The sequence below is a fragment of the Hemitrygon akajei genome, chromosome 8, assembly GCF_048418815.1.
Source record: "Hemitrygon akajei chromosome 8, sHemAka1.3, whole genome shotgun sequence".
Lineage (NCBI taxonomy): Eukaryota > Metazoa > Chordata > Chondrichthyes > Myliobatiformes > Dasyatidae > Hemitrygon > Hemitrygon akajei.
Window position 1 is genome coordinate 99,428,517 of NC_133131.1, and position 22,798 is coordinate 99,451,314.

The 22,798-nt window shown below is 44.9% G+C and overlaps 1 protein-coding gene across 6 annotated transcripts in view; it reads left to right on the top strand.

Moving 5' to 3' along the window:
* mtrr (5-methyltetrahydrofolate-homocysteine methyltransferase reductase) overlaps positions 1-22,798 on the top strand; it is a 106,626-nt gene that overhangs the window by 75,030 nt on the left and 8,798 nt on the right. For 3 of the 6 annotated variants that reach the window (XR_012099978.1, XM_073054245.1, XM_073054242.1), the window contains exons 13-14: positions 9,584-9,676; positions 12,205-12,375. Coding sequence is in view for 3 of the 6 variants with exons in the window: in XM_073054245.1 (XP_072910346.1) it covers positions 9,584-9,676; positions 12,205-12,375 (264 nt within the window). In the remaining 3 variants the exon portion in view is untranslated. Of the gene's footprint in view, positions 1-9,583; positions 9,677-12,204; positions 12,376-12,878; positions 13,005-14,371; positions 15,444-22,798 lie in introns of those variants that run through there. The other 3 variants (XR_012099979.1, XR_012099980.1, XM_073054243.1) reach the window with 3 other exon arrangements.

A 22,798-nucleotide genomic window follows, 5' to 3' on the forward strand; every position in this document is an offset into this window, starting at 1 on the left:
TGGGCTGAGGTTTTGTTGTTGGTCTGCAGAGCCCTTTTTCCTTCAAACATAGCGCTGTGCATTTTTGCCAAAATGTTGAATTTTTGTCTGATCTGTGCATAGAACTTTGTAGAACATCCAGGTGGTCTTTTGCAAACATGAGATGTGCAGCATTTTTTTTCTGGAGAGCAGTGGCTTCCTCCGTAGTGTCTTTCCATGAACACCATTCTTGTTCAGTGTTTATCTTATAATGGACACAGAAACAGAGACCAGAGCAAGTTCTAGAGATTTCCGCAGGCCTTTTGCTGTTACCCTTGGGTTCTTTTTCATCTTCTTCAGCATTGCAAGTTGTTCTCTTGTTGTGATCTTTGCAGGATGCCCACTCCTAGGGAGAGTAGCAACAGTACTGAGCTTCCTCCATTTGTAGACAATTTCTCTCACTGTGGACTGATGAACACTGGGGTCTTTAGATGCTTTTCCAGCTTCATGCAACTCTACAACTCTCCTAAAGTCCTCTGAAAGTATTTTTGACTGAGGGCATGATGCACATAAACAGATCTTTCTAGAGAAGAACAGGCTCTGTCAGTAACCTGACTTTGTGTGTCTTTTATGGGGCAGGGCATCTCTATAACCCACACCTCTAATCTTACCTCACTGATTGGAACACCTGACTCCAAATAGCTTTTGTAGAAGGCATTATCCCAGAGGTTCACATACTTTTTTCCAACAAATACATGTAATATTAATAATTTTTCTCAATAAGTAAATGAACAAGTATAATGTTTTAGTGTTATTTAACTGGTTTCTTTTATCTAGTTTTAGGACTTGCGTGAAGACCTGATCATATTTTAGGTCATACTTATCCAGAAATAGAGAAAATTCTACAGGATTCACTAACTTTCTAGCACCACTGTAGATGTATGGTGGAGACTATATTGACTGGTTGTATCACAACCTGGTATGTAAGGGCCTCCCCACTATTGAGCACATCTACGTAATTGCTGTTGCAGGAAAGCAGCATCCATCATCAAGGACCCCCACCATCCAGGCCATGATCTGTTCTCACTGCTGCCCTCAGAAAGGAGGTACAGGAGATCCAGGTTCAGGAACAGTTCTTACCCTTCAACCATTAGGCTCTTGAATCAGCAGGGAAACTTCACTCACCCCAGCACTGAACTGATTCCATGACATTATGGACTCGCTTTTAAGGACTCTACAACTTGTGTTCTCTGTTTATTACTTATTATTATTATTTTGTATTTACACATTGTTGTCTTTGCACAGTGGTGTTTGTCCATCTTTGTTGTGTGTAGCTTTTCAGTGATTCTAGCACCACTGTATTTGTACTTAGACCATAATATACAGGAGCAGGAATTAGGTCATTTGGCCCATCGAGTCGGCTCCACCATTTCGTCATGGCTGATCCACTTTCCACTCAGCCCCAATCTCCTGTCTTCTCCCCATATCCCCTAATGCCTGATCAATCAAGAATCTGTAAATGACTGCAAGAAAACTAATCTTAGGGTAGTATATGGTGACATGTATGTACTTTGATCATTTACTTTGAACTTTTAAACGTTTGTCTTGATGACACATCCACTGACAGTTTTAATAAGCAGAAAATATAACAGATTACTTGAATATTCAAAGGGGGAATTTGTAGACCCCATGAGAAAATTATTGGGGAATTGGATTAATTTATTACCTACTCTTGGAAGTGCTGTGACTGCCATTTCACCTCCTCTGTTCCGTCATGCTGTGTATATGTGCACCAATGAGAAAGTGGCTGAAAATTCCAGCCCACAATTAGTAGCAAACAGAATGGGTACTTGAAAGGGCAGAGTGGCCAGGGATGTCCAGTATGAATCTGTACAATGTTGGATTTAATGCAATAATCAAGTTAAATCTTTTTGAGGGGAAAAATTACAAGTTTAACCTAAAAATTGTCAGTTTTGTTCCTTGCACTTATTGAATCTGTTGTCTTCATTTTTATATTGGATATGGGTTCCATTGGCCTGGTAAGGTATTATGCTTATCTCTACCTTTTTAAGAAAATGGGGAGTCACCTCCTTGACCCGTTGTAGTCTCTGTGATATTTTATGCCTGCTGTGTCTTACTTTGACTTGGTAACAAAAGTGATGCTGGGTGACTTGCAGAATAGTGTAGAGATGATGCCATTACTATGCCTTGTCCTGTGGGATGTGCAGAATGCGGACATGGGAAGTGTTGCCAGTCAGCTTTGATAAGTTGCTGTAGTAAGCAGGTGGTACACATTACAGTCACAGTGCACCAGTTTACAAAGTGAATGTTTTCTGTGCTTGATTAGGTTTAGGTTCAAGTTTATTGTCATATAAACATCTAAACTAAACAATATTCCTCTGGACCATGGTGCACCCGCAAAACATACTGTGTATCCCACACAGCACATAAAACAAACATTACCATAAATAAGATCATAAAATATCATTCAAAATGCCTGCAGTGTACAGTAAACAGCTCGCTGCTCTAGTCAGGAGACTTCAGTGGTAGCAGGGTATTCGTTAGCCTGACAGTCCTAGTCCTGACGCTCCTGTGCCTCCTTCCTGATGGTAGTGGGTCAGAGAGATTGTGGGATGAGTGGTAGGGATCCTCAACGATGCTTCGTATCCTTCGTTCCTGGTAAATGTCACAAATAGGGGGGCTGTTTTGGTATGAATGCTCACATATTTTTATGTTACTGATGCTCCATTCATCTTGACTGTTAGCACATCTTTGGTGGGTTTTAGTTGTACTGCATTGAGAAGGGAGGCTGGTTAACACGACAGGAGATAGTCAGCTTCTGATGGATAACTGCAGCCAGAATGTTGACATGGTTTCATTTATGAGTTCAGTAAATGTGATCCTTTAAGATATTGACAGTGTAGGAGTCTGGTGAAATCTCTGATTGAAACAGTGAAGTACTTGAATTACCACTTGTTAGAGATGGGAATCTCCCAATACAAATGTAACTTGTCATTTATTAGCCGAAAATTGAACATTGTGTTTTGAGCTTATCCAAGGAGTCGAGAATGGATTTAAACCTGATGTGATGATCGATGAGCATTCTCACTATTGACACTAATGGAAAGAAAAGGTAGTTTTTTTTAACAAGCTGGAGATTTTGGGGAACTCTCTTAGCAATAATTGTTGTGGCAGTATTTTTTTCCACTGCCTCACTTTCCATGTTTTGCAGGGACTGCTCAATTCGTGACTCCCTGGTCTATTCCCCACTCACCATTCCCTGTTCCAGGGTATCTTGCCACGCAGCACCTCTCCATTAGGCCTCTTCCCTTCGCACTGACCAAATCGGTCATGCCAGGTGACTTGCTTCCGCAGTCATACACCATGTAAACAAAGCGTTCAGCTGTCCACTTGAGCTGTTCCCCTTTGCCTGTTTGGTGCATGTCCTTCTCAGCCTCTCCTATCTGAGTGCATGTCCTAATCTTTTTTTAACTGTTGTAATTGGACCCATGCCTACCACTTCCACTTGTTTCATATACTCATCTCCTTGTTGTGGAAAACCTTGCCCTTCTGGTCTTGGAGCACAGAACAGTACAGTACATAGAAACATAGAAAATAGGTGCAGGAGTAGGCCATTCGGCCCTTCGAGCCTGCACCGCCATTCAGTATGATCATGGCTGATCATCCAACTCAGAACCCTGTACCTGCTTTCTCTCGATACCCTCTGATCCCTTTAGCCACAAGGGCCATATCTAACTTCCTCTTAAATATAGCCAATGAACCGGCCTCAACTGTTTCCTGTGGCAGAGAATTCCACAGATTCACCACTCTCTGTGTGAAGAAGTTTTTCCTCATCTCGGTCCTAAAAGGCTTCCCCTTTATCCTTAAACTGTGACCCCTCGTTCTGGACTTCCCCAACATTGGAAACAATCTTCCTGCATCTAGCCTGTTCAATCCCTTTAGAATTTTATACGTTTCAATAAGATCCCCCCCTCAATCTTCTAAATTCCAGTGAGTATAAGCCTAGTTGATCCAGTCTTTCTTCATATGAAAGTCCTGCCATCCCAGGAATCAATCTGGTGAACCTTCTCTGTACTCCCTCTATGGCAAGAATGTCTTTCCTCAGATTAGGGGACCAAACCTGCACACAATATTCTAGGTGCGGTCTCACCAAGGCCTTGTACAACTGCAGTAGAACCTCCCTGCTCCTGTACTCAAATCCTTTTGCTATGAATGCCAACATACCATTTGCCTTTTTCACCGCCTGCTGTACCTGCATGCCCACCTTCAATGACTGGTGTACAGTGACACCCAGGTCTCGTTGCATCTCCCCTTTTCCTAATCGGCCACTGTTCAAATAATAATCTGTTTTCCTGTTCTTGCAACCAAAGTGGATAACCTCACATTTATCCACATTAAATTACATCTGCCATGAATTTGCCCACTCACCTAACCTATCCAAGTCACCCTGCATCCTCTTAGCATCCTCCTCACAGCTAACACCGCCGCCCAGCTTCGTGTCATCCACAAACTTGGAGATGCTGCATTTAATTCCCTCGTCTAAATCATTAATATATATTGTAAACAACTGGGGTCCCAGCACTGAGCCTTGCGGTACCCCACTAGTCACTGCCTGCCATTCTGAAAAGGTCCCATTTACTCCCACTCTTTGCTTCCTGTCTGCCAACCAATTCTCTATCCACATCAATACCATACCCCCAATACCATGTGCTTTAAATTTGCACACTAATCTCCTGTGTGGGACCTTGTCAAAAGCCTTTTGAAAATCTAAATATACCACATCCACTGGCTCTCCCCTATCCACTCTACTAGTTACATCTTCAAAAAATTCTATAAGATTCGTCAGACATGATTTTCCTTTCACAAATCCATGCTGACTTTGTCCGATGATTTCACCTCTTTCCAAATGTGCTGTCATCACATCTTTGATAACCGACTCTAGCATTTTCCCCACCACCGATGTCAGACTAACCGGTCTATAATTCCCCAGTTTCTCTCTCCCTCCTTTTTTTAAAAAGTGGGGTTACATTAGCCACCCTCCAATCCTCAGGAACTAATCCAGAATCTAATGAGTTTTGAAAAATTATCACTAATGCATCCACTATTTCTTGGGCTACTTCCTTAAGCACTCTGGGATGCAGACCATCTGGCCCTGGGGATTTATCTGCCTTTAATCCCTTCAATTTACCTAACACCACTTCCCTACTAACATGTATTTCCTTCAGTTCCTCCATCTCACTAGACCCTCGGTCCCTTACTATTTCCGGAAGATTATTTTATGTCCTCCTTAGTGAAGACAGAACCAAAGTAGTTATTCAATTGGTCTGCCATATCTTTGTTCCCTATGATCAATTCACCTGTTTCTGACTGTAAAGGACCTACATTTGTCTTGACCAATCTTTTTCTTTTCACATATCTATAAAAGCTTTTACAGTCAGTTATTATGTTCCCTGCCAGCTTTCTCCCATAATCTTTTTTCCCTTTCCTAATTAAGCCCTTTGTCCTCCTCTGCTGGTCTCTGAATTTCTCCCAGTCCTCAGGTGTGCCGCTTTTCTTTTGCTAATTTATATGTTTCTTCTTTGCACTTGATACTATCCCTAATTTCCCTTGTCAGCCACGGGTGCACTACCTTCCCTGGTTTATTCTTTTGCCAAACTGGGATGAACAATTGTTGTAGTTCATCCATGCGATCTTTAAATGTTTGCCATTGCATATCCACCGTCAACCCTTGAAGTATCATTTGCCAGTCTATCTTAGCTAATTCATGTCTCATACCTTCAAAGTTACCCTTTAAGTTCAGAACCTTTGTTTCTGAATTAACTATGTCACTTTCCATCTTACTGAAGAATTCCACCATATTATGGTCACTCTTACCCAAGGGGCCTCATGCGACAAGATTGCTAACTAACCCTTCCTCATTGCTCAATACCCAATCTAGAATGGCCTGCTCTCTAGTTGGTTCCTCGACATGTTGGTTCAGAAAACCATCCCGCATACATTCCAAGAAATCCTCTTCCTCAGCCCCCTTACCAATTTGGTTCACCCAATCTATATGTAAATATGTGCAGGTACAGGCCCTTCAGCCCACAATGTTGTGCTGAACCAGCAAAAAAAAAACCCCAAAACTAATTCCTCCTACCTACGCCATGTCCACATCCCTCCATCCTCACATTCGTGTGCCTATCTAAACGTCTCTTAAAAGCCTCTAATGTATTTGTCTCTGCCACCACCCCAGGCAGCGCATTCCAGGCATCCACCACTCTCTGAGTAAAATAACTTGGCCCTCACATCCCCTTTGAACCTTCCCCTTCTTGCCTTCAATGCATGTCCTCTGGTATTAGACATATCTACCACGGGAAATGGATAGCCCCTGTCTACTCCATCTATGTCTCTCATAATCTTATAAGGCTCTATCAGATCTCCTCTCAGCCTCCACTGCTCCAAAGAAAACAACCTGTTCGTCCAGCCCCTCTAAACCAGGCAGCCTCCTGATAAACCTCTTCTGCACCCTTTCAAAAGCCTCAACGTCCTTCCTAAAGTGTAACAACCAGAACTGTTTGCAATACCCCAGATGTAGCCTAAGCAGAGTTTTATAAAGTTGCCACATAACCTCTTGATTTTTAACTCAATGCCTCGACTAATAAAAGCAAGTATTCTATAAGCCACTGTAACCATATGTCAACCTGTGTAGCCACTTTCATGGAGCTATAAACTTGTACGCCAAAATCTCTCTGCTCAGCAACACTGTTAAGGGTCTGGTCCGTAACAGTGTACTGTACTGTCTCCTTACATTTGACCTACCAAGGTGCAGCACCTCACATTTACCTGGGTTAAACTCATTTCTCTGTCCATATCTATAACTGATCTGAATTCTTTATTCTTTACCAGTCTTCTGTACTATCCACAACTCCACCAATCATGGTATCATCCACAAGCTTACTAACCCACCTTTCGACATTTTCATCCAGGTCATTTATAAACACCACAAACAGCAGATCCATGTGGAACACCTACTGACTCCAGGCCTCTAGCTGGAGTAAATTCCTTTGACCACCACCCTCTGTCTACTTTGTGCAAGCCAGTTCTGAATCCAGAGAGCCAATTCGCAGTTTTACCCCATGCATCCTAATCTTCTGGGTCAGCCTCCCTTGAGGGACTTTGTCAAACGCCTTACTAAAATCTATGTAGACAACATCCACTGCCCCACCTTCATCTAACTCTCTTGTCATCTTGTCAAAAAACTCACTCAAAGTTGGTAAGACACAACTTACCCCATGCATAAAGCCATGCTGTCTCTTCCTAATTAGGCCATGGGTTTCCAAATGCTCATAAATCCTATCCCTAAGAATTTTCTCCAGCAATTTCCCTACAACTGACGTGAGACTCGCTGGTCTATAGTTCCTAGGATTTTCCCTTGTTCCCCCCTTAAGTAGAGGTACAACATTAGCCACTGGCCAGTCCTCCGGACCTTGCCTATGCAGGAGGACACAAGGGTACTGGGCAATGCTCCAGCATTTTGACTCTTGCCTCCCTTGATAACCTGGGGAAATCCCATCAGCCTTTAAATCCTTCCCCTTCACCTTAAAACCTGTGCTCCCTAATTCTAGATTTCCGTACCTTGGGGAGATGACTGTGGCCATCCACCTTCTCTAGACCTCACACTATTTTCTAAGCCTCTGTAAAGTCATTCCTCATCCTTCTATGCTTCAGGGAAGAAAGCTGCAACCTATCCCATATCTCCCTGTAACTCGAGCCCTCTAAGTCTTGGTAACTTCCAGTAAATCCTTTCACTCTTTCCCATTTCTATCCTATAGCCAGTGCTGCAAGTCTGGGCTCACCAGCACTTTGTTCAGCTGTAACATGGCATCCCAACTCGTACTTCATGCACTGGCAAACAAAGGCAAGCATGCCAGCTGCCTTCTTCACCATCCTGTCAACCTGTTTTGCCACTTTCAGGAAAATATCTACTCGTACCTCTAGGTCTCTTTGTCCTACAACACTACAGGGCCCTGCCATTCACTGTGCAAGTTCTACCCTGGTTTTATTTTCCAAAATGCAACACTTCACACTTGACAGTTAAATTCCATCTTCTATTCCTTGGCCCACATCTCCAGTTAATTTAGGCTCTATTGTAATCTTATATCACCTTCCTTACTGCCCACTATACCACCAATTTTGGTGCCATTAGCTTGCTAGCCACACCAGCGGCATTCTTATCCGGATCATTAATATTAATGTCAAAGAACAGTGGGCCCCACACTGATCCCTGCAGTACTCTGCTGATCACAGACCACCAATCATTCCACTACCACCCCCATCTCCTTGCATGTGATCTCATCTTCTGGTCAATCCAAGCAGGTTCACCCTTGTCAAAGGTCTTGCTCAAGTCCATGTAGATAACATCTAATGCCATGCCCTTGTCAATTCTCTTGGTCACCTTACAAAAAAACAACTAAATTCTTACAATCTAGTCATTCTACCACTCCTTCTGTCTGTGTGTGACCTCTTCCATTGCCATTGTAGGTCCAATGTAAGTTAGAAGAACACTTTATCTTCTTTCTAGGCACTTAACTGCTCTCTGGAATGAACATTTGTATTTTCCAGCTTCAGGTAAATGGCTCTCCCATTGATTCCTATTGTCATGTTTATGCCAGTGGAGCTTCGAGAAGAACGGGGAACTTCAGTAAGGATGTAAGTGGGATTTGTGCGAGGATATAGCTGGAAGGATTGTGGGAGTTAGTGATGGATGTTGGCGATGTGGCTGCTGCTGATGGTGAGAGGATGTTGATAGGACTCTGGGGCCAAGTCAAAGGTTGTTAGTGATGAGCCTGTGGGGGTTATTGAGAGAACATTGGTGACAGTACTTCGGGGCCTACAGGGAGGATGTAGGCAGGACTGTGGCAGTTCGTGTGGTTGAGACCACAGGCTGTGACAATTAGAATAATTCAAAAGATGTGGAAGGTTGCACATGAAAGTAATCTTTAAATCAGATTTTTTATTTTAGAATTTTGAGGTAGAAATTAATTACTTCAATATGTTTGGCTATTTATTATGGAATGATGATTTCTTAAAAAAATTATCCGACAGGTCTCCTCACTGCTTGGTGAGTGTTTTAAAAAGTACTTCAGAGCCAGATTTCTTCTTTATATTGACTTAGTTTATCTTACCGGAGACAGGAGGAGTTCTCTATTTGCCTTGGCATGTGTAGCTAAGGAGTTTGCCCATTCCTGATAAAGGCATAGCTCCTCCAATGTACTAGCATACTGCTGACAACTGAGAGCACGAGGTTCAGCTGCAAGTATGTCCATAGGCAAGCAGCCAACTGATCTTGCATGCACCGGGAGAGTGAAATGGTAGTTCAAATGAGGCAATGCAATTCTTGTAGAACATTTTCCTGTGGCTGAAAGAAAATATTACTGAAAATTAGATTGATTTTGATTACGTTCAAGAATCTGCAACAAATATTTGGTTTTGTACTGAGCCATTAATATGTAGGTGAGTTTAAGTTCGAGAGGCAGAATGCAATCTGGAGCCAGGGCACCGTAGCCGAATTGCTAGGCAACTGTGAATGTAGATCTTAATTCATTGTTTTTTTTTGTTTCAGACAAAAACAAAGAGAAGAGAATCCTGAGTGTACTTTTGGAGAAACCTGGCTGTTCTATGGCTGCCGGCATTGTGATCGAGACTATCTGTTTCGGTAACTGTAGTGTTCTAATTTTATTTGCATTATTTATCCTCTCTGTGGTTGAGGATCCGTTCACAGAGAGACACAATGCACTTTTCAATCTGCTGCCTTTACCTCCTGATATTTTCAAAATATTTTTCCTTTATCTGTTATTGGAACTGAAGTTCTGTGTAAACTTTTCAAACTTGTAGAGTTCTGATTGAAGTTTTTTTAAACTGCTAGACTGAATTTTAATCTACAATACATTCAAGAATTTAGTAAGGGAGCACTTTATAAGCTTCCTGATTGAGGAGTTAGATTTAACCAAACTTAATATTTATCCTGTAAAGGATTCACACCAAATTTGGGATTTGATTTTCCGAAGGTATGTTTATATTGTACTGGATCAGACCCTTCCAGAATTGTCAATAATTTCCGCAAGCTCCCATTCCCTTGGGGTAGATTCAAAGGGCTGGTTTTGCTAGCCCTCTGCACACTGGAGTCCATGGAGAAGTCCGGGTTGTAGATATGTACTGGAACACCCCTGGAGGACAGAACTCCCTCTTCATGGATCTAGCTATCTCTTAAGTGACATTTAGAGACATTGAAAATTGGAGTTTACTTTCCTTCCACTCATTACAAGAGAATTCCAGCATGACTGGGCCCCACTGTTTTTCTTGAGTAATCCATCCATGGGAAATACTGATTGAATTGAAATCCCTCCGTTGACAAGTCTCGGCCTATTGATGCCCTATGATGAACGTGGCAATTTACTCTTGGCACAGGAGCACTGTTCTCTATCTCTGTGCAGCTGACAACAGAGACACTGAGCATCTATGCATCTTCATGTATCTGTCCCAAGCAGCTGAGTAAAATTTCACCCGGTAGAAGTTCTAATTTGGCACCTATTACACTTCTATTGCCATTTTTTCACTTTTCAAGATTTATTTACTGGTTTTTAAACCTTATACAATGGTAATTAATCATTTCCATTTTTAACATAGAAAAATCTATATCATCTGCAGATGATTTCACAGTTGGACTCAACTGAAATAAAAGGGTAAAATAAAAAATGTGTTGATGATGTGTTTCTAATGTCCTCTTAATAATTATTAGTGGAAAAATATAACCCAGGCTGAGACAGAGCCTTGAGTAACACTACTCCTGAGGTGCTATTTCAAATCGAGTTGAATTGTCTCCTAGGGAAAGGCCATCACGTTTATATCATTTAATGTTGTTCAGCTTTCTTTTTTTGGAGCACTGCAGTTGAAGAGGCGTAGAGTCTTTGCTGGAGACTTTGCCGAAGTAGGTCGTGAAGTATAGATAGCCTATCATTAAAAATGCAGCCTAATTGTTGTAAGCTCGATTTCTTCCCTGTATTGTGCATGCACAAGATTACAGTTCCTTAGTGTGTAGGACAGCATCAGTTATATCCTTAAATTGAATTAACTCTGGAGACTTAACTAGATTTATGCAAAGCTTCTGATCTGTAACACGGACACTGTTTTATGCTTTTCAACTGCATTGAATATCGTTAAACCTTTTAAAGCACGTATCTGTAAAAATGGGTAACTGGTGCTCATCGTATCAGTGTACTGTAGTCATGGTAAAAATCCTATCATTGGCCCCTATTTGTTTTCACTTTTAAACTAGTTATTAATAAATTATCTATCGATCCATGTATGTTCACCATTTTCTGATGCTGTTTTGGTTATGGTCTGAATTAATGGGGGTCTGTGGTGGTTTGGGCAGGATGTCCAATGTTGCAGTGGCAACAAGCTGTTACTCAAGTTCTGAAATTTACTTCCATTAAAAGGTGCTGGAATTACCACTCTCTGCTAGTTTTTAATAATGGAGCAAAATACTTTAGAAATGATTAAAAATCCTTAATAAGACACATGGATACTTAGAATAAAAACAGGAGTCTTAGAAACTTGGGAATCTACAGCACATTATAGGCTCTTCGGCCCACAATGTTGTGCCGACCACGTAACCTACTCTGGAAGCTGCCTGGGATTTCCCTACCACATATCCCCTAATTTTCTAAGCTCCATGTACCTATCGAAGAGTCTCTTAAAAGACCCTATTGTATCTGCCTCTATCACCGTCGCTGGCAGTGCATTCCACACACCCACCACTCTCTGTGTGAAAAACTTATCCCTGACATCCCCCTTGTATCTATTTCCAAGCACCTTAAAACTATGCCCCCTCATGTTAGCCATTTCAGCCCTGGGGAAAAAGCCCCTGCCTATCCATATGATCAATGCCCCTCATCATCTTGTACACCTCTATCTAGTCACCCCTCATCCTCTGTTGCTCCAAGGAGAAAAGGCCAAGTCCTAGAAGTGCTTTACGTCAGTTCATAAATTCTGCTGGAAAAGTACCCAGCTTAATGTGTGGGGTTAGATCAAAGCTAGCAGACACTGCAAATGGATAGAATAGAAAGTCAACTGAAAGAAGGCAAAATCCAAATGAAAACACGGAAGTACATAAAAACACAGGAACAGAAATAAAGTGAAGTACTTAAAAGGCCAAAGATGTATTTGTTTTTGTCTCTGCAGAAAAGAATTGCAGGATTTTCTAAGTAATGGCACTTTAACACAACTGAAAGTCTGTTTCTCAAGAGAGATGGCAGATGGAAAACCAAAATATGTTCAACATTTACTCCAGCATTTGGCCCATGATGTCACAAAAATTTTGCTGAGTGAACGTGGCTATATGTATGTTTGTGGGTGAGTAGAAACAATGATATCTGTGGCTGATTGTGTATTTTCTGGACTGTACAGAATAGAGCAGATAATTCATCCATAATTGTGTATTAGGACAAATGTATGTTGTTATATCATCTGAACTTTGCTGCATTCTACTCCAAAAAGATACAAGAGGAATTTAGGTACTTAATTGAATACAATCTTCTGAGGCAGATGCTGTTGTCAACATACATTGCTGATATTAAATATTAGGTGCTCTGCTTTGTGGTAGGGTATTTTTCTGAATCAAAACTTAAATTGCTAAAATCTAATTTAGTTGAATGGAAAATGGGTTTTCAGGTTCGTAATACAATAAAAAAAAAACAGCAAACTAATACAATATAAACAGCACCTTGAGCAAAGGAAGCCTCTGAAAATATTAATCAAATGTTTAATTTTGCAGCAGGGCAATAATGTAGTAATTAAAATGTAATAGCTTATTTCGACAAGCATTAGTGAGATGACAGTAAATGTATTATCTGCAGTTTTCATCTTTTGATTCTTTGGAGAAGATGCTAATATGGTAGAGAAAAAAGTCGTGGAGCTTGGAGGCCTGCTCAGGTGTAAAATTAAAACTCCGCCCAAAGCTGACCCTAGCAGTTAAAGCCCAGGTGCGTATAACCTTTTCCACAAACCACTCCAGCTCAGAGCAGTTTACTGAACATTGTGTCCTTGTGCTGAACCACACTTGACTTCCACTCGTGAGCTAAGCACTCATACCTTTTTCCTATGTCTCATCCTTGCTCTGAAAATGTATCCCTTCCACTGTCAGAACATGGTACCACGGCAAAATGGAAACACACAACTGAGAAAACACACCACAAGTCCATGCAGGAGACCACCTTCATTCCCTTCCTGACTTTCATATCTAATCTCCAGGGCCAAACCAAGCTCAACAAACCGTAACCTAAGCCCAGGTGAAGTACTTTGCCCACTTCCCAAAGAAAGGACAATACCAACATCAGGAAGAACAAGGATGAGAAAAATCCCCAACATCTCTCTTCCCTGGATGTATCACATCCAATTGCTGGCATTCACTAAATTTAAAGTCAACAACCAAAAAAGCCTTACTGGATCAAGTTCTGCCTCTTGTCCCTGGCTAATTCAAAGTTCAGAGTAAATTTATTATCAAAGTGCATATATGTCACCACATACAACTCAAAGATTCATTTTCTCGTGGGCATGCTCAGTAAAACCGAGAAACACAGAATCAGTGTAAGACCCAACAGGACAGACAAACAACCAATGTGCAAAGGACAACAAATTGTGCAAACAAGAGAGCATGGCCTTGTCTTGCAAACACCACCACTGCTGACACTGAGGCGAATTGATCTGGAAGGACTACTGAGCCAGTCATCTCCCAACCCAGACTGAACCTGAATGTTTCACATAGTCTTTGTACCTGTGGTGGGGGGGGGGGGGGGGGGCAGGTTCTAATTTGTGTACCTGGTAAGAAGAAAGGTGAAAATTTTGGATGACTTTTAACAGACCACAAAGGATAATTGGCTGATTTAACCAAATGGGTTAAATTTCTGAAGGTGGGATGAAATAGGTATATAAACTCTCAGACTATTCTTAATTTTGAACAAAAGGAACTAAATATAATATATAGAAGAGGATCTGGGCATGGGAAACGTGCAGCCTCTTTATGTAGAAAGTTGTGAATTCAGAAAATGTAGTACTGTGGCGACCCACTTCCTAGCGCACTCGAACCGGCTCACAAATAGCCAGTGCGCCGGCATAAAGGCCAGTCCCAAAAGGGCGCCAGGTCTGCTTCACCAACAAAGGGAAAAGCCTGCGGGGGACTGTGAATACGTGCCCCCTACAGCATCCGCGCGCGGGACAGGACTGTGAGTACGTGCCCCTACAGCATCCGTGCCCGGGGAGGGCGGGATCAGGGAGGCTTTAAAGCGAGGCTGTGAAGTTCGAATAAAATCTTCTTTAACTGCAGTTTACCGACTCCGTGTCATTATTTTAGCACTGCGTGTAGCACACCGCTACAATTGGTGACCCCGACGACGTCGCATCTGTTCATGCGGTTTCGTTGAAACTGCCAAACTTCTGGATGCTGCGACCTCACCTATGGTTCCAGCAAGCAGAAGCCCAATTCCACGTTCGGCAGATAACCTCAGAGGACACATGTTACTACTACGTGGTGAGCTTTCTCGACCAGGAGACAGCCGCCCAGGTTGAGGAGTTCATATAGTCGCCCCCAGCGGACGGCAAATACACGGACTTCAAAGCCCTACCCATAAGGACTTTCGGACTCTCACGGCGCGAGCGAGCTGCCCGCTTACTGCACCTGGATGGCTTGGGAGACAGACCTCCATCGGCTTTAATGAATGAGATGTTGTCTCTGGCCGGCAGACACAAGCCCTGCCTCATGTTTGAGCAGGCATTCCTGGACCAGCTGCCCGAGGACATACGCCTGCTGCTGTCCAACGTGGATTTCAGTGACCCCCGGAAGGTGGCAGCCCGGGCGGACTTGCTGTGGAACGCCAAGAAGGTGAGTGGGGCGTCCATCGCACAGATCACCAGGCCACGCTCCCAGCAGCAAACCAGACCAGGCCCGACCGCAGAGCCCTCTAACCCCAGAGGCAGGGGTGAGGAGACCAACGAATAATGGTGCTTCTACCACCAGCGGTGGGGCGCAGAAGCCCGCCGCTGTAGCCCGCCCTGCATGTTCCCGGGAAACGCCAGGGCCAGCCGCCGCTGATGGCTATGGCAGCTGGCCATCGGGATAGCCTCCTGTATGTGTGGGACAAGAGGTCGGGACGCCGTTTTTTGGTCGACACTGGTGCCGAGATCAGCGTCTTACCTCCGACGAATTACGACACCCGCAACAGGGCACCGGGTCCCCCCCGAGGGCCGTGAACGGTAGCACAGTAAGGACCTCTACGGCACCTGTACAGTGCAGCTACAGTTCAGCGCCAGCCGGTTCACGTGGGACTTCACACTGGCCGCCGTAGCCCAACCGCTTCTGGGTGTGGATTTTTTGTGGGCTCACAGCCTACTGGTCAACCTGCCGAGGCAGTGACTGGTCCACGCTGAGACCTTTCAGACATTCTCCCTGGGTGCAGCCCAGTTACCAGCCCCTCACCTCGACTCCATCACGCTGTCCGACAACGACTTCACCAGGGTCCTGGTGGATTTCCCATCAGTTCTGGCACCGCAGTTCACGGCAGCCATGCCCCGACATGGCGTACAGCACCACATCACGACACAAGGACCACCTCTCCACGCCCGTGCTCGAAGGCTTCCCCCGGACAAGCTCCGACTGGCGAAGGAGGAGTTCAAGAGGATGGAAGAATTGGGGATCATACGGCGGTCCGACAGCCCATGGGCCTCCCCCCTGCACATGGAGCCCAAAGCAACAGGGGGCTGGAGACCATGTGGCGACTACCGCAGACTGAACGAGGCTACAACACCGGACCGCTACCCTGTGCCGCACATTCAGGACTTTGCAGCAAACCTGCACGGCGCACGGATCTTCTCCGAGGTAGACCTCGTCCGGGGATACCATCAAATCCCGATGCATCCGGATGACGTTCCCAAAATGGCACTCATCACCCCGTTCGGCCTTTTCGAGTTCCTCCGCATGCCGTTCAGCCTGAAGAATGCCGCACAGACGTTCCAGCGGTTAATGGACATGGTGGGACGTGACCTGGACTTCGCTTTCATCTATTTGGACGACAAATGAAGCAAGCAGCAGTCATCAGGAGCATGTGTGCCAGTTCGGGCTCGACACCATTGACTTCCTGGGCCACAGGATTACTAAAGACGGGGCAACCCCTCTGCCCACTAAGGTAGACGCAGTCCGCCATTTTCCCCGTCCCACCACAATCAAAGGCCTTCAGGAGTTCATGGGTATGGTGGATTTCTACCACTGCTTCCTCCCTTCAGCTGCCCGAATCATGCGCCCCCTGTTCGCCCTGCTGTCGGGTCCGGGCAAGGACGTTACCTGGGACGAGGAGTCAGCCGCCGCTTTCATTAAAACGAAAGAAGCATTAGCAAACACCGCGATGCTAGTGCACCCCAGAATGGACGTCCCTACCGCCCTCACAGTGGACGCATCTAACACGGCAGTCGGTGGGGTACTGGAGCAACTCATCGCGGGTCGCTGGCAACCCCTGGTGTTTTTCAGCAAACACCTGCGGCCACCCGAGCTCAAATACAGTGCTTTTGACCGGGAACTGTTGGCGCTATGCCTGGCAATCCGGCATTTCAGGTACTTCTTAGAAGGTAGGCCCTTCACCGCGTTCATGGACCACAAGCCACTTACCTTCGCGTTCACGAAGGCATCCGACCCCTGGTCATCCCGCCAGCAGCGACATCTGTCCTACATCTCTGAATACATGACAGATGTCCGGCACGTCTCGGGTAAGGACAATGTCGTGGCGGACGCGCTCTCTCGCCCTAACATTCACGCCCTTTCCCAAGGGGTAGACTTTGAGGCGCTGGCAGAGGCGCAGCAGGCAGACGAGGAGATCCCGAGTTACAGGACCGCAGTCTCCGGTTTGCAGCTCCAGGACCTCCCCGTAGGCCCAGGTGAGAGAACCCTACTCTGTGACGTCACCACCGGCCAGCCCCGTCCCGTCAACCTGGCGGCGACGCGTTTTCAACTCCATTCACAACTTAGCGCACCCCTCCATCAGGATAACCGTCCGGATGGTAGCCAACAGGTTCGTTTGGCACGGACTCCGCAAGCAGGTCAGTGCATGGGCCAGAACGTGCATGCACTGCCAGACGGCCAAGGTGCAGCGGCACACCAAAGCCCTGCCGCAGCAGTTCCACCCCACCCACCGGCGGTTCGACCATATTCATGTGGATATCGTGGGTCCCCTGCCAGTGTCGCGAGGAGCGTGGCACCTCCTCACTATCGTGGACCGGTTCACAAGATGGCCAGAGGTGGTCCCGCTCACCGGCACCACCTCCGAATCCTGCGCCCGAGCACTGATTGCAACTTGGGTATCTCGCTTTGGTGTACGGGCCCACATTACCTCCGACAGAGGCGCCCAGTTCACCTCCGGCCTGTGATCAGCTATGGCCAGCCTTTTGGGGACACAGCTACACCACACAACTGCCTACCACCCACAGTCGAACGGCCTGGTGGAGCATTTCCACCGTCACCTGAAGTCGGCTCTCATGGCCCGCCTGAGATGAGCTAACTGGGTGGATGAGCTTCCCTGGGTCCTACTCGGCATCCGCATGGTGCCCAAAGACGATCTGCACGCCTCGTCGGCCGAGTTGGTGTACGGCGCACCCCTGGTCGTCCCCGGGGAGTTCATATCAGCCCCAAGGGGGTAAGAGGAAGAACCCGCAGCAGTCCTGGGCAGACTACGTGAGAGGCTCAGCAACCTGGCCCCCATACCCACTTCGCAGCATGGGCTGAACCCAACCTGCGTACCCAAAGACCTGCAGAACTGTAAGTTTGTGTTTGTACGAAGGGGCGGGCATCAGCCACCGCTACAACAGCCCTACGAGGGGCCGTTTACGGTGCTCCGGAACAACGTGTCCATGTTCGTGCTGGACATTGGGGGGAGAGAGGAGGTTTTCACGGTGGACCGACTCAAACCGGCCCATGTGGACGTGGCGCAACCAGTCGAGTTTCTGGCACCGCGGCGCAGAGGCCGACCTCCCAAACAGGGTCCGGCCCAGACTGTGGACATTGGGAGGTGTATCGCCGGTTCTGGGAGGGGGTTATGTGGCGACCCACTTCCTAGCGCACTCGAACCGGCTCACAAATAGCCAGCGCGCCGGCACAAAGGCCAGTCCCAAAAGGGCGCCAAGACTGCTTCACCAGCAAGGGGAAAAGCCTGCGGGGGATTGTGAGTACGTGCCCCCTACAGCATCCGCGCCCGGGGAGGGCGGGATCAGGGAGGCTTTAAAGCGAGGCTGTGAAGTTCGAATAAAATCTTCTTTAACTGCAGTTTACCGACTCCGTGTCGTTGTTTTAGCGCTGCGTGTAGCACACCGCTACAGTACAATAGTTGATATTTGAAAACTTCTAACTGAATAAAATTTTTCAAGGAATTTTTCAAGTACTCAAGGAAATTTAAAACAAAACCTATTTCTATGTTATGGCTGTCTTTTTATTTGAATGGTAATATTAAAGTTCTGATTTAATTGATTCATAATAATTTCTGGAGAAAATGCAATTGGAGCGCAAGTGTGGTGGGGATGGAGTTACATGGAGGTTGTAGCATCATACAATACAGAAATGAGGTCCTCTGAGTCCATCTACACTAATCCAATGTTAATCCCTTTTTTATTCTCTCCACATTCACAACATCCACTGCCTTGCTTTCATCTGCACTCTTGGTAACTTCCTCGAAAAACTCTATAAGGTTGACCTATCACGCACAAAGCCATACTGACGATCCTTAATCAGTCCATGTCCATTCAAATACTTGTTAATCCGGTCCCTTACAATACCTTCCAATAACTGTCCCACAAATGATGTCAGACTCGCCGGCCTATAATTTCCTGTTCCTGTTTAGAGTCTTTCTTAAACAGTGGAACAACATTGGCTATCCTCCAATCTTCTGGTACCTTTCCTGTTGCTAGGGATGTTTTAAATGTCTCTGCTGGGGCCCTGGCAGTTTCTGCACTTGCTTCCTGTATGGTCCAAGGGAACACCTTGTCAAACCCTAGGGATTTATCAAGCCTGATTTGCCTCAGGGTAGCAAACACCTCCTCCTCTGTAATCTGTACAGGGTCCATGAAGTTGACGCCGCTTTGCCTGAGTCTATAAACACTGTATCCGTCTCCCAAGTAAATAGAGTTGTGAAGAATGCATTTAAGATCTCCCCAAGCTGTTTTGACTGCACACGTGAATTACCATTTTAGCCTTCCAGAGGACCAATCTTGCCCCAACAATCTTTAATATACCTGTAGAATCTCTTGGGATTCTCCTTCACCTTGTCTGCTGGAGCAACTTCATGCCATCTTTTAGCCCTCCTGATTTCTTAAGTGTTCCTTTGCATTCTTATACTCCATAAGCACCTCATTTGTTCCCACCTGTCTATACCTGCTCTGCACCTCCTTTTTTCCTCTTAACCAGGGTCTTAATATCTCTTCAAAACAGAAATTCCCTACACATTTTATCTTTACCTTTTTATTCTGACAGGCACATACAAGCTTTGTACTCTCGACATTTCATTTTTGAAGGCCTCCCACTTTCCAAGTACACCTTACCCCAAAAACAGCCCGGCACAAATCATGCTTGCAGATAATTTCTGATACCATCAAAACTGGCTTTTCTCCAGTTTAGAATCTCAACCCATGGACCAGACCTATCTCTTTGCATATTTACTTTGAAAATAATGGCATTGTGATCACTGGATGCAAAGTGTTCCCCAACACAAACTTCTGTCACCTGCCCTACCTCGTTGCTTAATAGCAGATCCAGTATCGCACTCTCTCTCATTGGAAATTCTACATACTGAACACATTTGAATAGTTCTATCCCATCTAGCCCTTTTACAGTACGGGAGTCCCAGTCAATATGTAGGACGATCACCTACAAGAACAACCTTGTGTTTCTCGCAACAGTCTGCAAGTCCCTAGGACTAATGTGTGGTCTGTAATATAGCCCCATTAACGTGGTCATTCCTTTCTTATTTCTCAGTTCCCCCCATAGAGCCTCACTAGTTGAGTCTTCAGTCTGTCCTGATGGAACACTGCCGTGTCATTTTCCCTGACCAGTATGGCCACCCCTCCTCCTTTAATCCCTCCCGCTCTGTCATGTCTAAAACAATGGAACCCCTGAATATTGAGCTGCCAGTCCTGCCCCTCCTGCAACCAAGCCTCACTAATGAGTACAGTGTCGTAATTCCATGTGTTAATACATGCCCTGAGCTTATCCACCTTTCCTGCGATACTACTTGCATTGAAATGTACACAGCCCAGGGCATTACTTGCACCATGCTCAACCTTTTCCTGAAGTTGTCTGAGGTCTTACCAGCATCTGCTCGACAACCTCTCCACCATCTATTCTGGCACTCTGGTTCCCACCCCCCTGCAACTCCAGTTTAAGCCCCACCATGCAGCATTAAGAAACCTTCCCACTGGGATATTAGTCCCCCTCCAGTTCAGGTGAAAACCACCTCTTCTGTCCATTTCCCAGCTTCCCTGGATGAGAGCCTAATGATCCAAAAATCTTATGCCCTCCGTCCTACACCAAATCCTTGGCCACGTATTAAACTGTATAATCTCCCTAGTTCTGGCCTCAGTAGCACGTGGCACAGGTAGCAATCCTGAGATCACAACCCTGGAGATCCTGCACCTACCTCCTTGAACTCCCTATGCAAAACCTTGTCACATCCTACCCATATCATTGGTCCCTACATGGACCATGACTTTTGGTTGTTGCCCTCCCACATTATCTCTCTTTCTTGCCTGTTTCTGTGTCTGCATGAATGACTTTTAAACATTGCTGTGATATCTGCTTCCACCACCTTTCCTAGCAATGTGTTCCAGGCGCCTAACCATTGTGTAAAAATAAACAAACTTTCCTCACAAATTAAGTTTAAATGTTCTCCCCCTCACTCTAAAACCATTCCCCACTAGTATTTGACATTTTCAGCCTGGGAGGGGAAAAAGGCTGAACTACTCATCCTATCTATGCCTCTCACAACTTTGCACTGTATACTTGTATCAGGTCACTCCTCAGCCTCTGTTGCTCCAGATTTCACCAAAGTTGTCCAACCTCTTCTTACAGCTAATATGTTCCAGTCCAGAGAAGATCGTGACGAATGTCTTCTGTACCCTCTGCAATACCTCCACATCCTACTTGTAATGTGATGACCAGAACTGCACACAGTTCTGCAAATGTGGCGTAACTGAGATTTTATATGGCTGCAGCATGACTTCCTGACCGATGAAGGTCAGATGCTGTAAGCTTTCTTTGCCACACTATTCACTTGTGTTGTCACTTCCAGGGAACTTGGGACTTGCATCCCAAGATCCCTCTGTACATCAGTGCTCTTCCGGATCCTGCCAGTTACTAATGTTTTCTCTCATGTTTGAGCTCACAAAATGCACTTGTTCAGATTCATCACTGTTTGCTGCTTCTCCCTTAAAGTTTCCAGTTGATCTGTCTTGCTGCATCCTTTGACAACGTTCCTCACTATCCACAACTCTGAGTCTTGGTACTCCCTGCAGGCTTACTAATCAGGCCTCCTGCATTCTCATCCAAGTCATATACGCAGGTCCTAACACCGATTACTAATTATGGATTTCAGTGAGCGAAATGTCTCTCTTTCACTACCCTCCGTCATCTATGGCCAAGTTAATTTTGTATCCAATTTATCAACTATGATGTAATAAAGTCCAATACGTTACTAAAGTTTATTTTGCATAAATATTTTTTACTTAGAGGTACAGCGCAAAATGTCAGACCCTTGGAGTCATGCCACCCAACAGTCCCCGATTTAACCCCAGCCTAATCATGGGACAATTTACAATATATCACATAGACCATGTGAGATTCTGTAAACAAGACTGATTCTATGCAGAACTGTTTCTGCAGGAAAAATTGTGACTGAAATTCTTTTTGGAAAACTTTGAGAAGGTAATCATAGGAAATTTCTTATTTTAGGAATATGAGAGCTAGATTGTGGGTTAAAGGGAACATAAAGAATAGGAGCAGGAGTCGGCCATCTGGCCTATTGAGCCTGCTCCGCCATTCAATAAGATCATGGCTGATCTGACCGTGTACTCAACTCCACCTACCTGCCTTTTCCCCATAACCTTTAATTCTCCTACTATGCAAAAATTCTATCCAGCCTTGTCTTAATTATATTTACTGAGGTAGCTTCTACTCCTTCATTGGGCAGAGAATTCCACAGATTCACCACTCTCTTGGAAAAGCAGTTCCTCCTCATCTCCATCCTAAGTCTACTCCCCTGAATCTTGAGACTATGTCCTTAGTTCTAGTCTCACCTACCAGTGGAAACAACTGTCCTGCCTCTATCTTATCTATCCCTTTCATAATTTTATATGTTTCTATAAGATCTCCTTTCATTCTTCTGAATTCCAGTGAGCACAGTCCCAGGCGACTCAATCTCTCCTCAGTCTAACCCCCTCATTTCTGGAATTTGGGACTAAAAGATTTTTTAATATAAAATGAATATTTTCTGAGAATTGAGCCAAATTCTGGTGAACATCAGCCTGTTTTCTATGATGCTGTTTGGAAATTCTTTAGTTTGAGAAATTGTAGCCAAATTACTAAATTCAAGCAGTTGACGACTTAAGAACCAAACTTTGAAAAGCTTCAGAATCATAACCAGGTTTGATATCACTGGAATAGGTCATGAAATTTGCTGTAGATCTTATCTGTAATAGTAATGATTTGTCTAATTTGGAATGCATTCTGCAGAACCTGGATTTACAACATAATTTG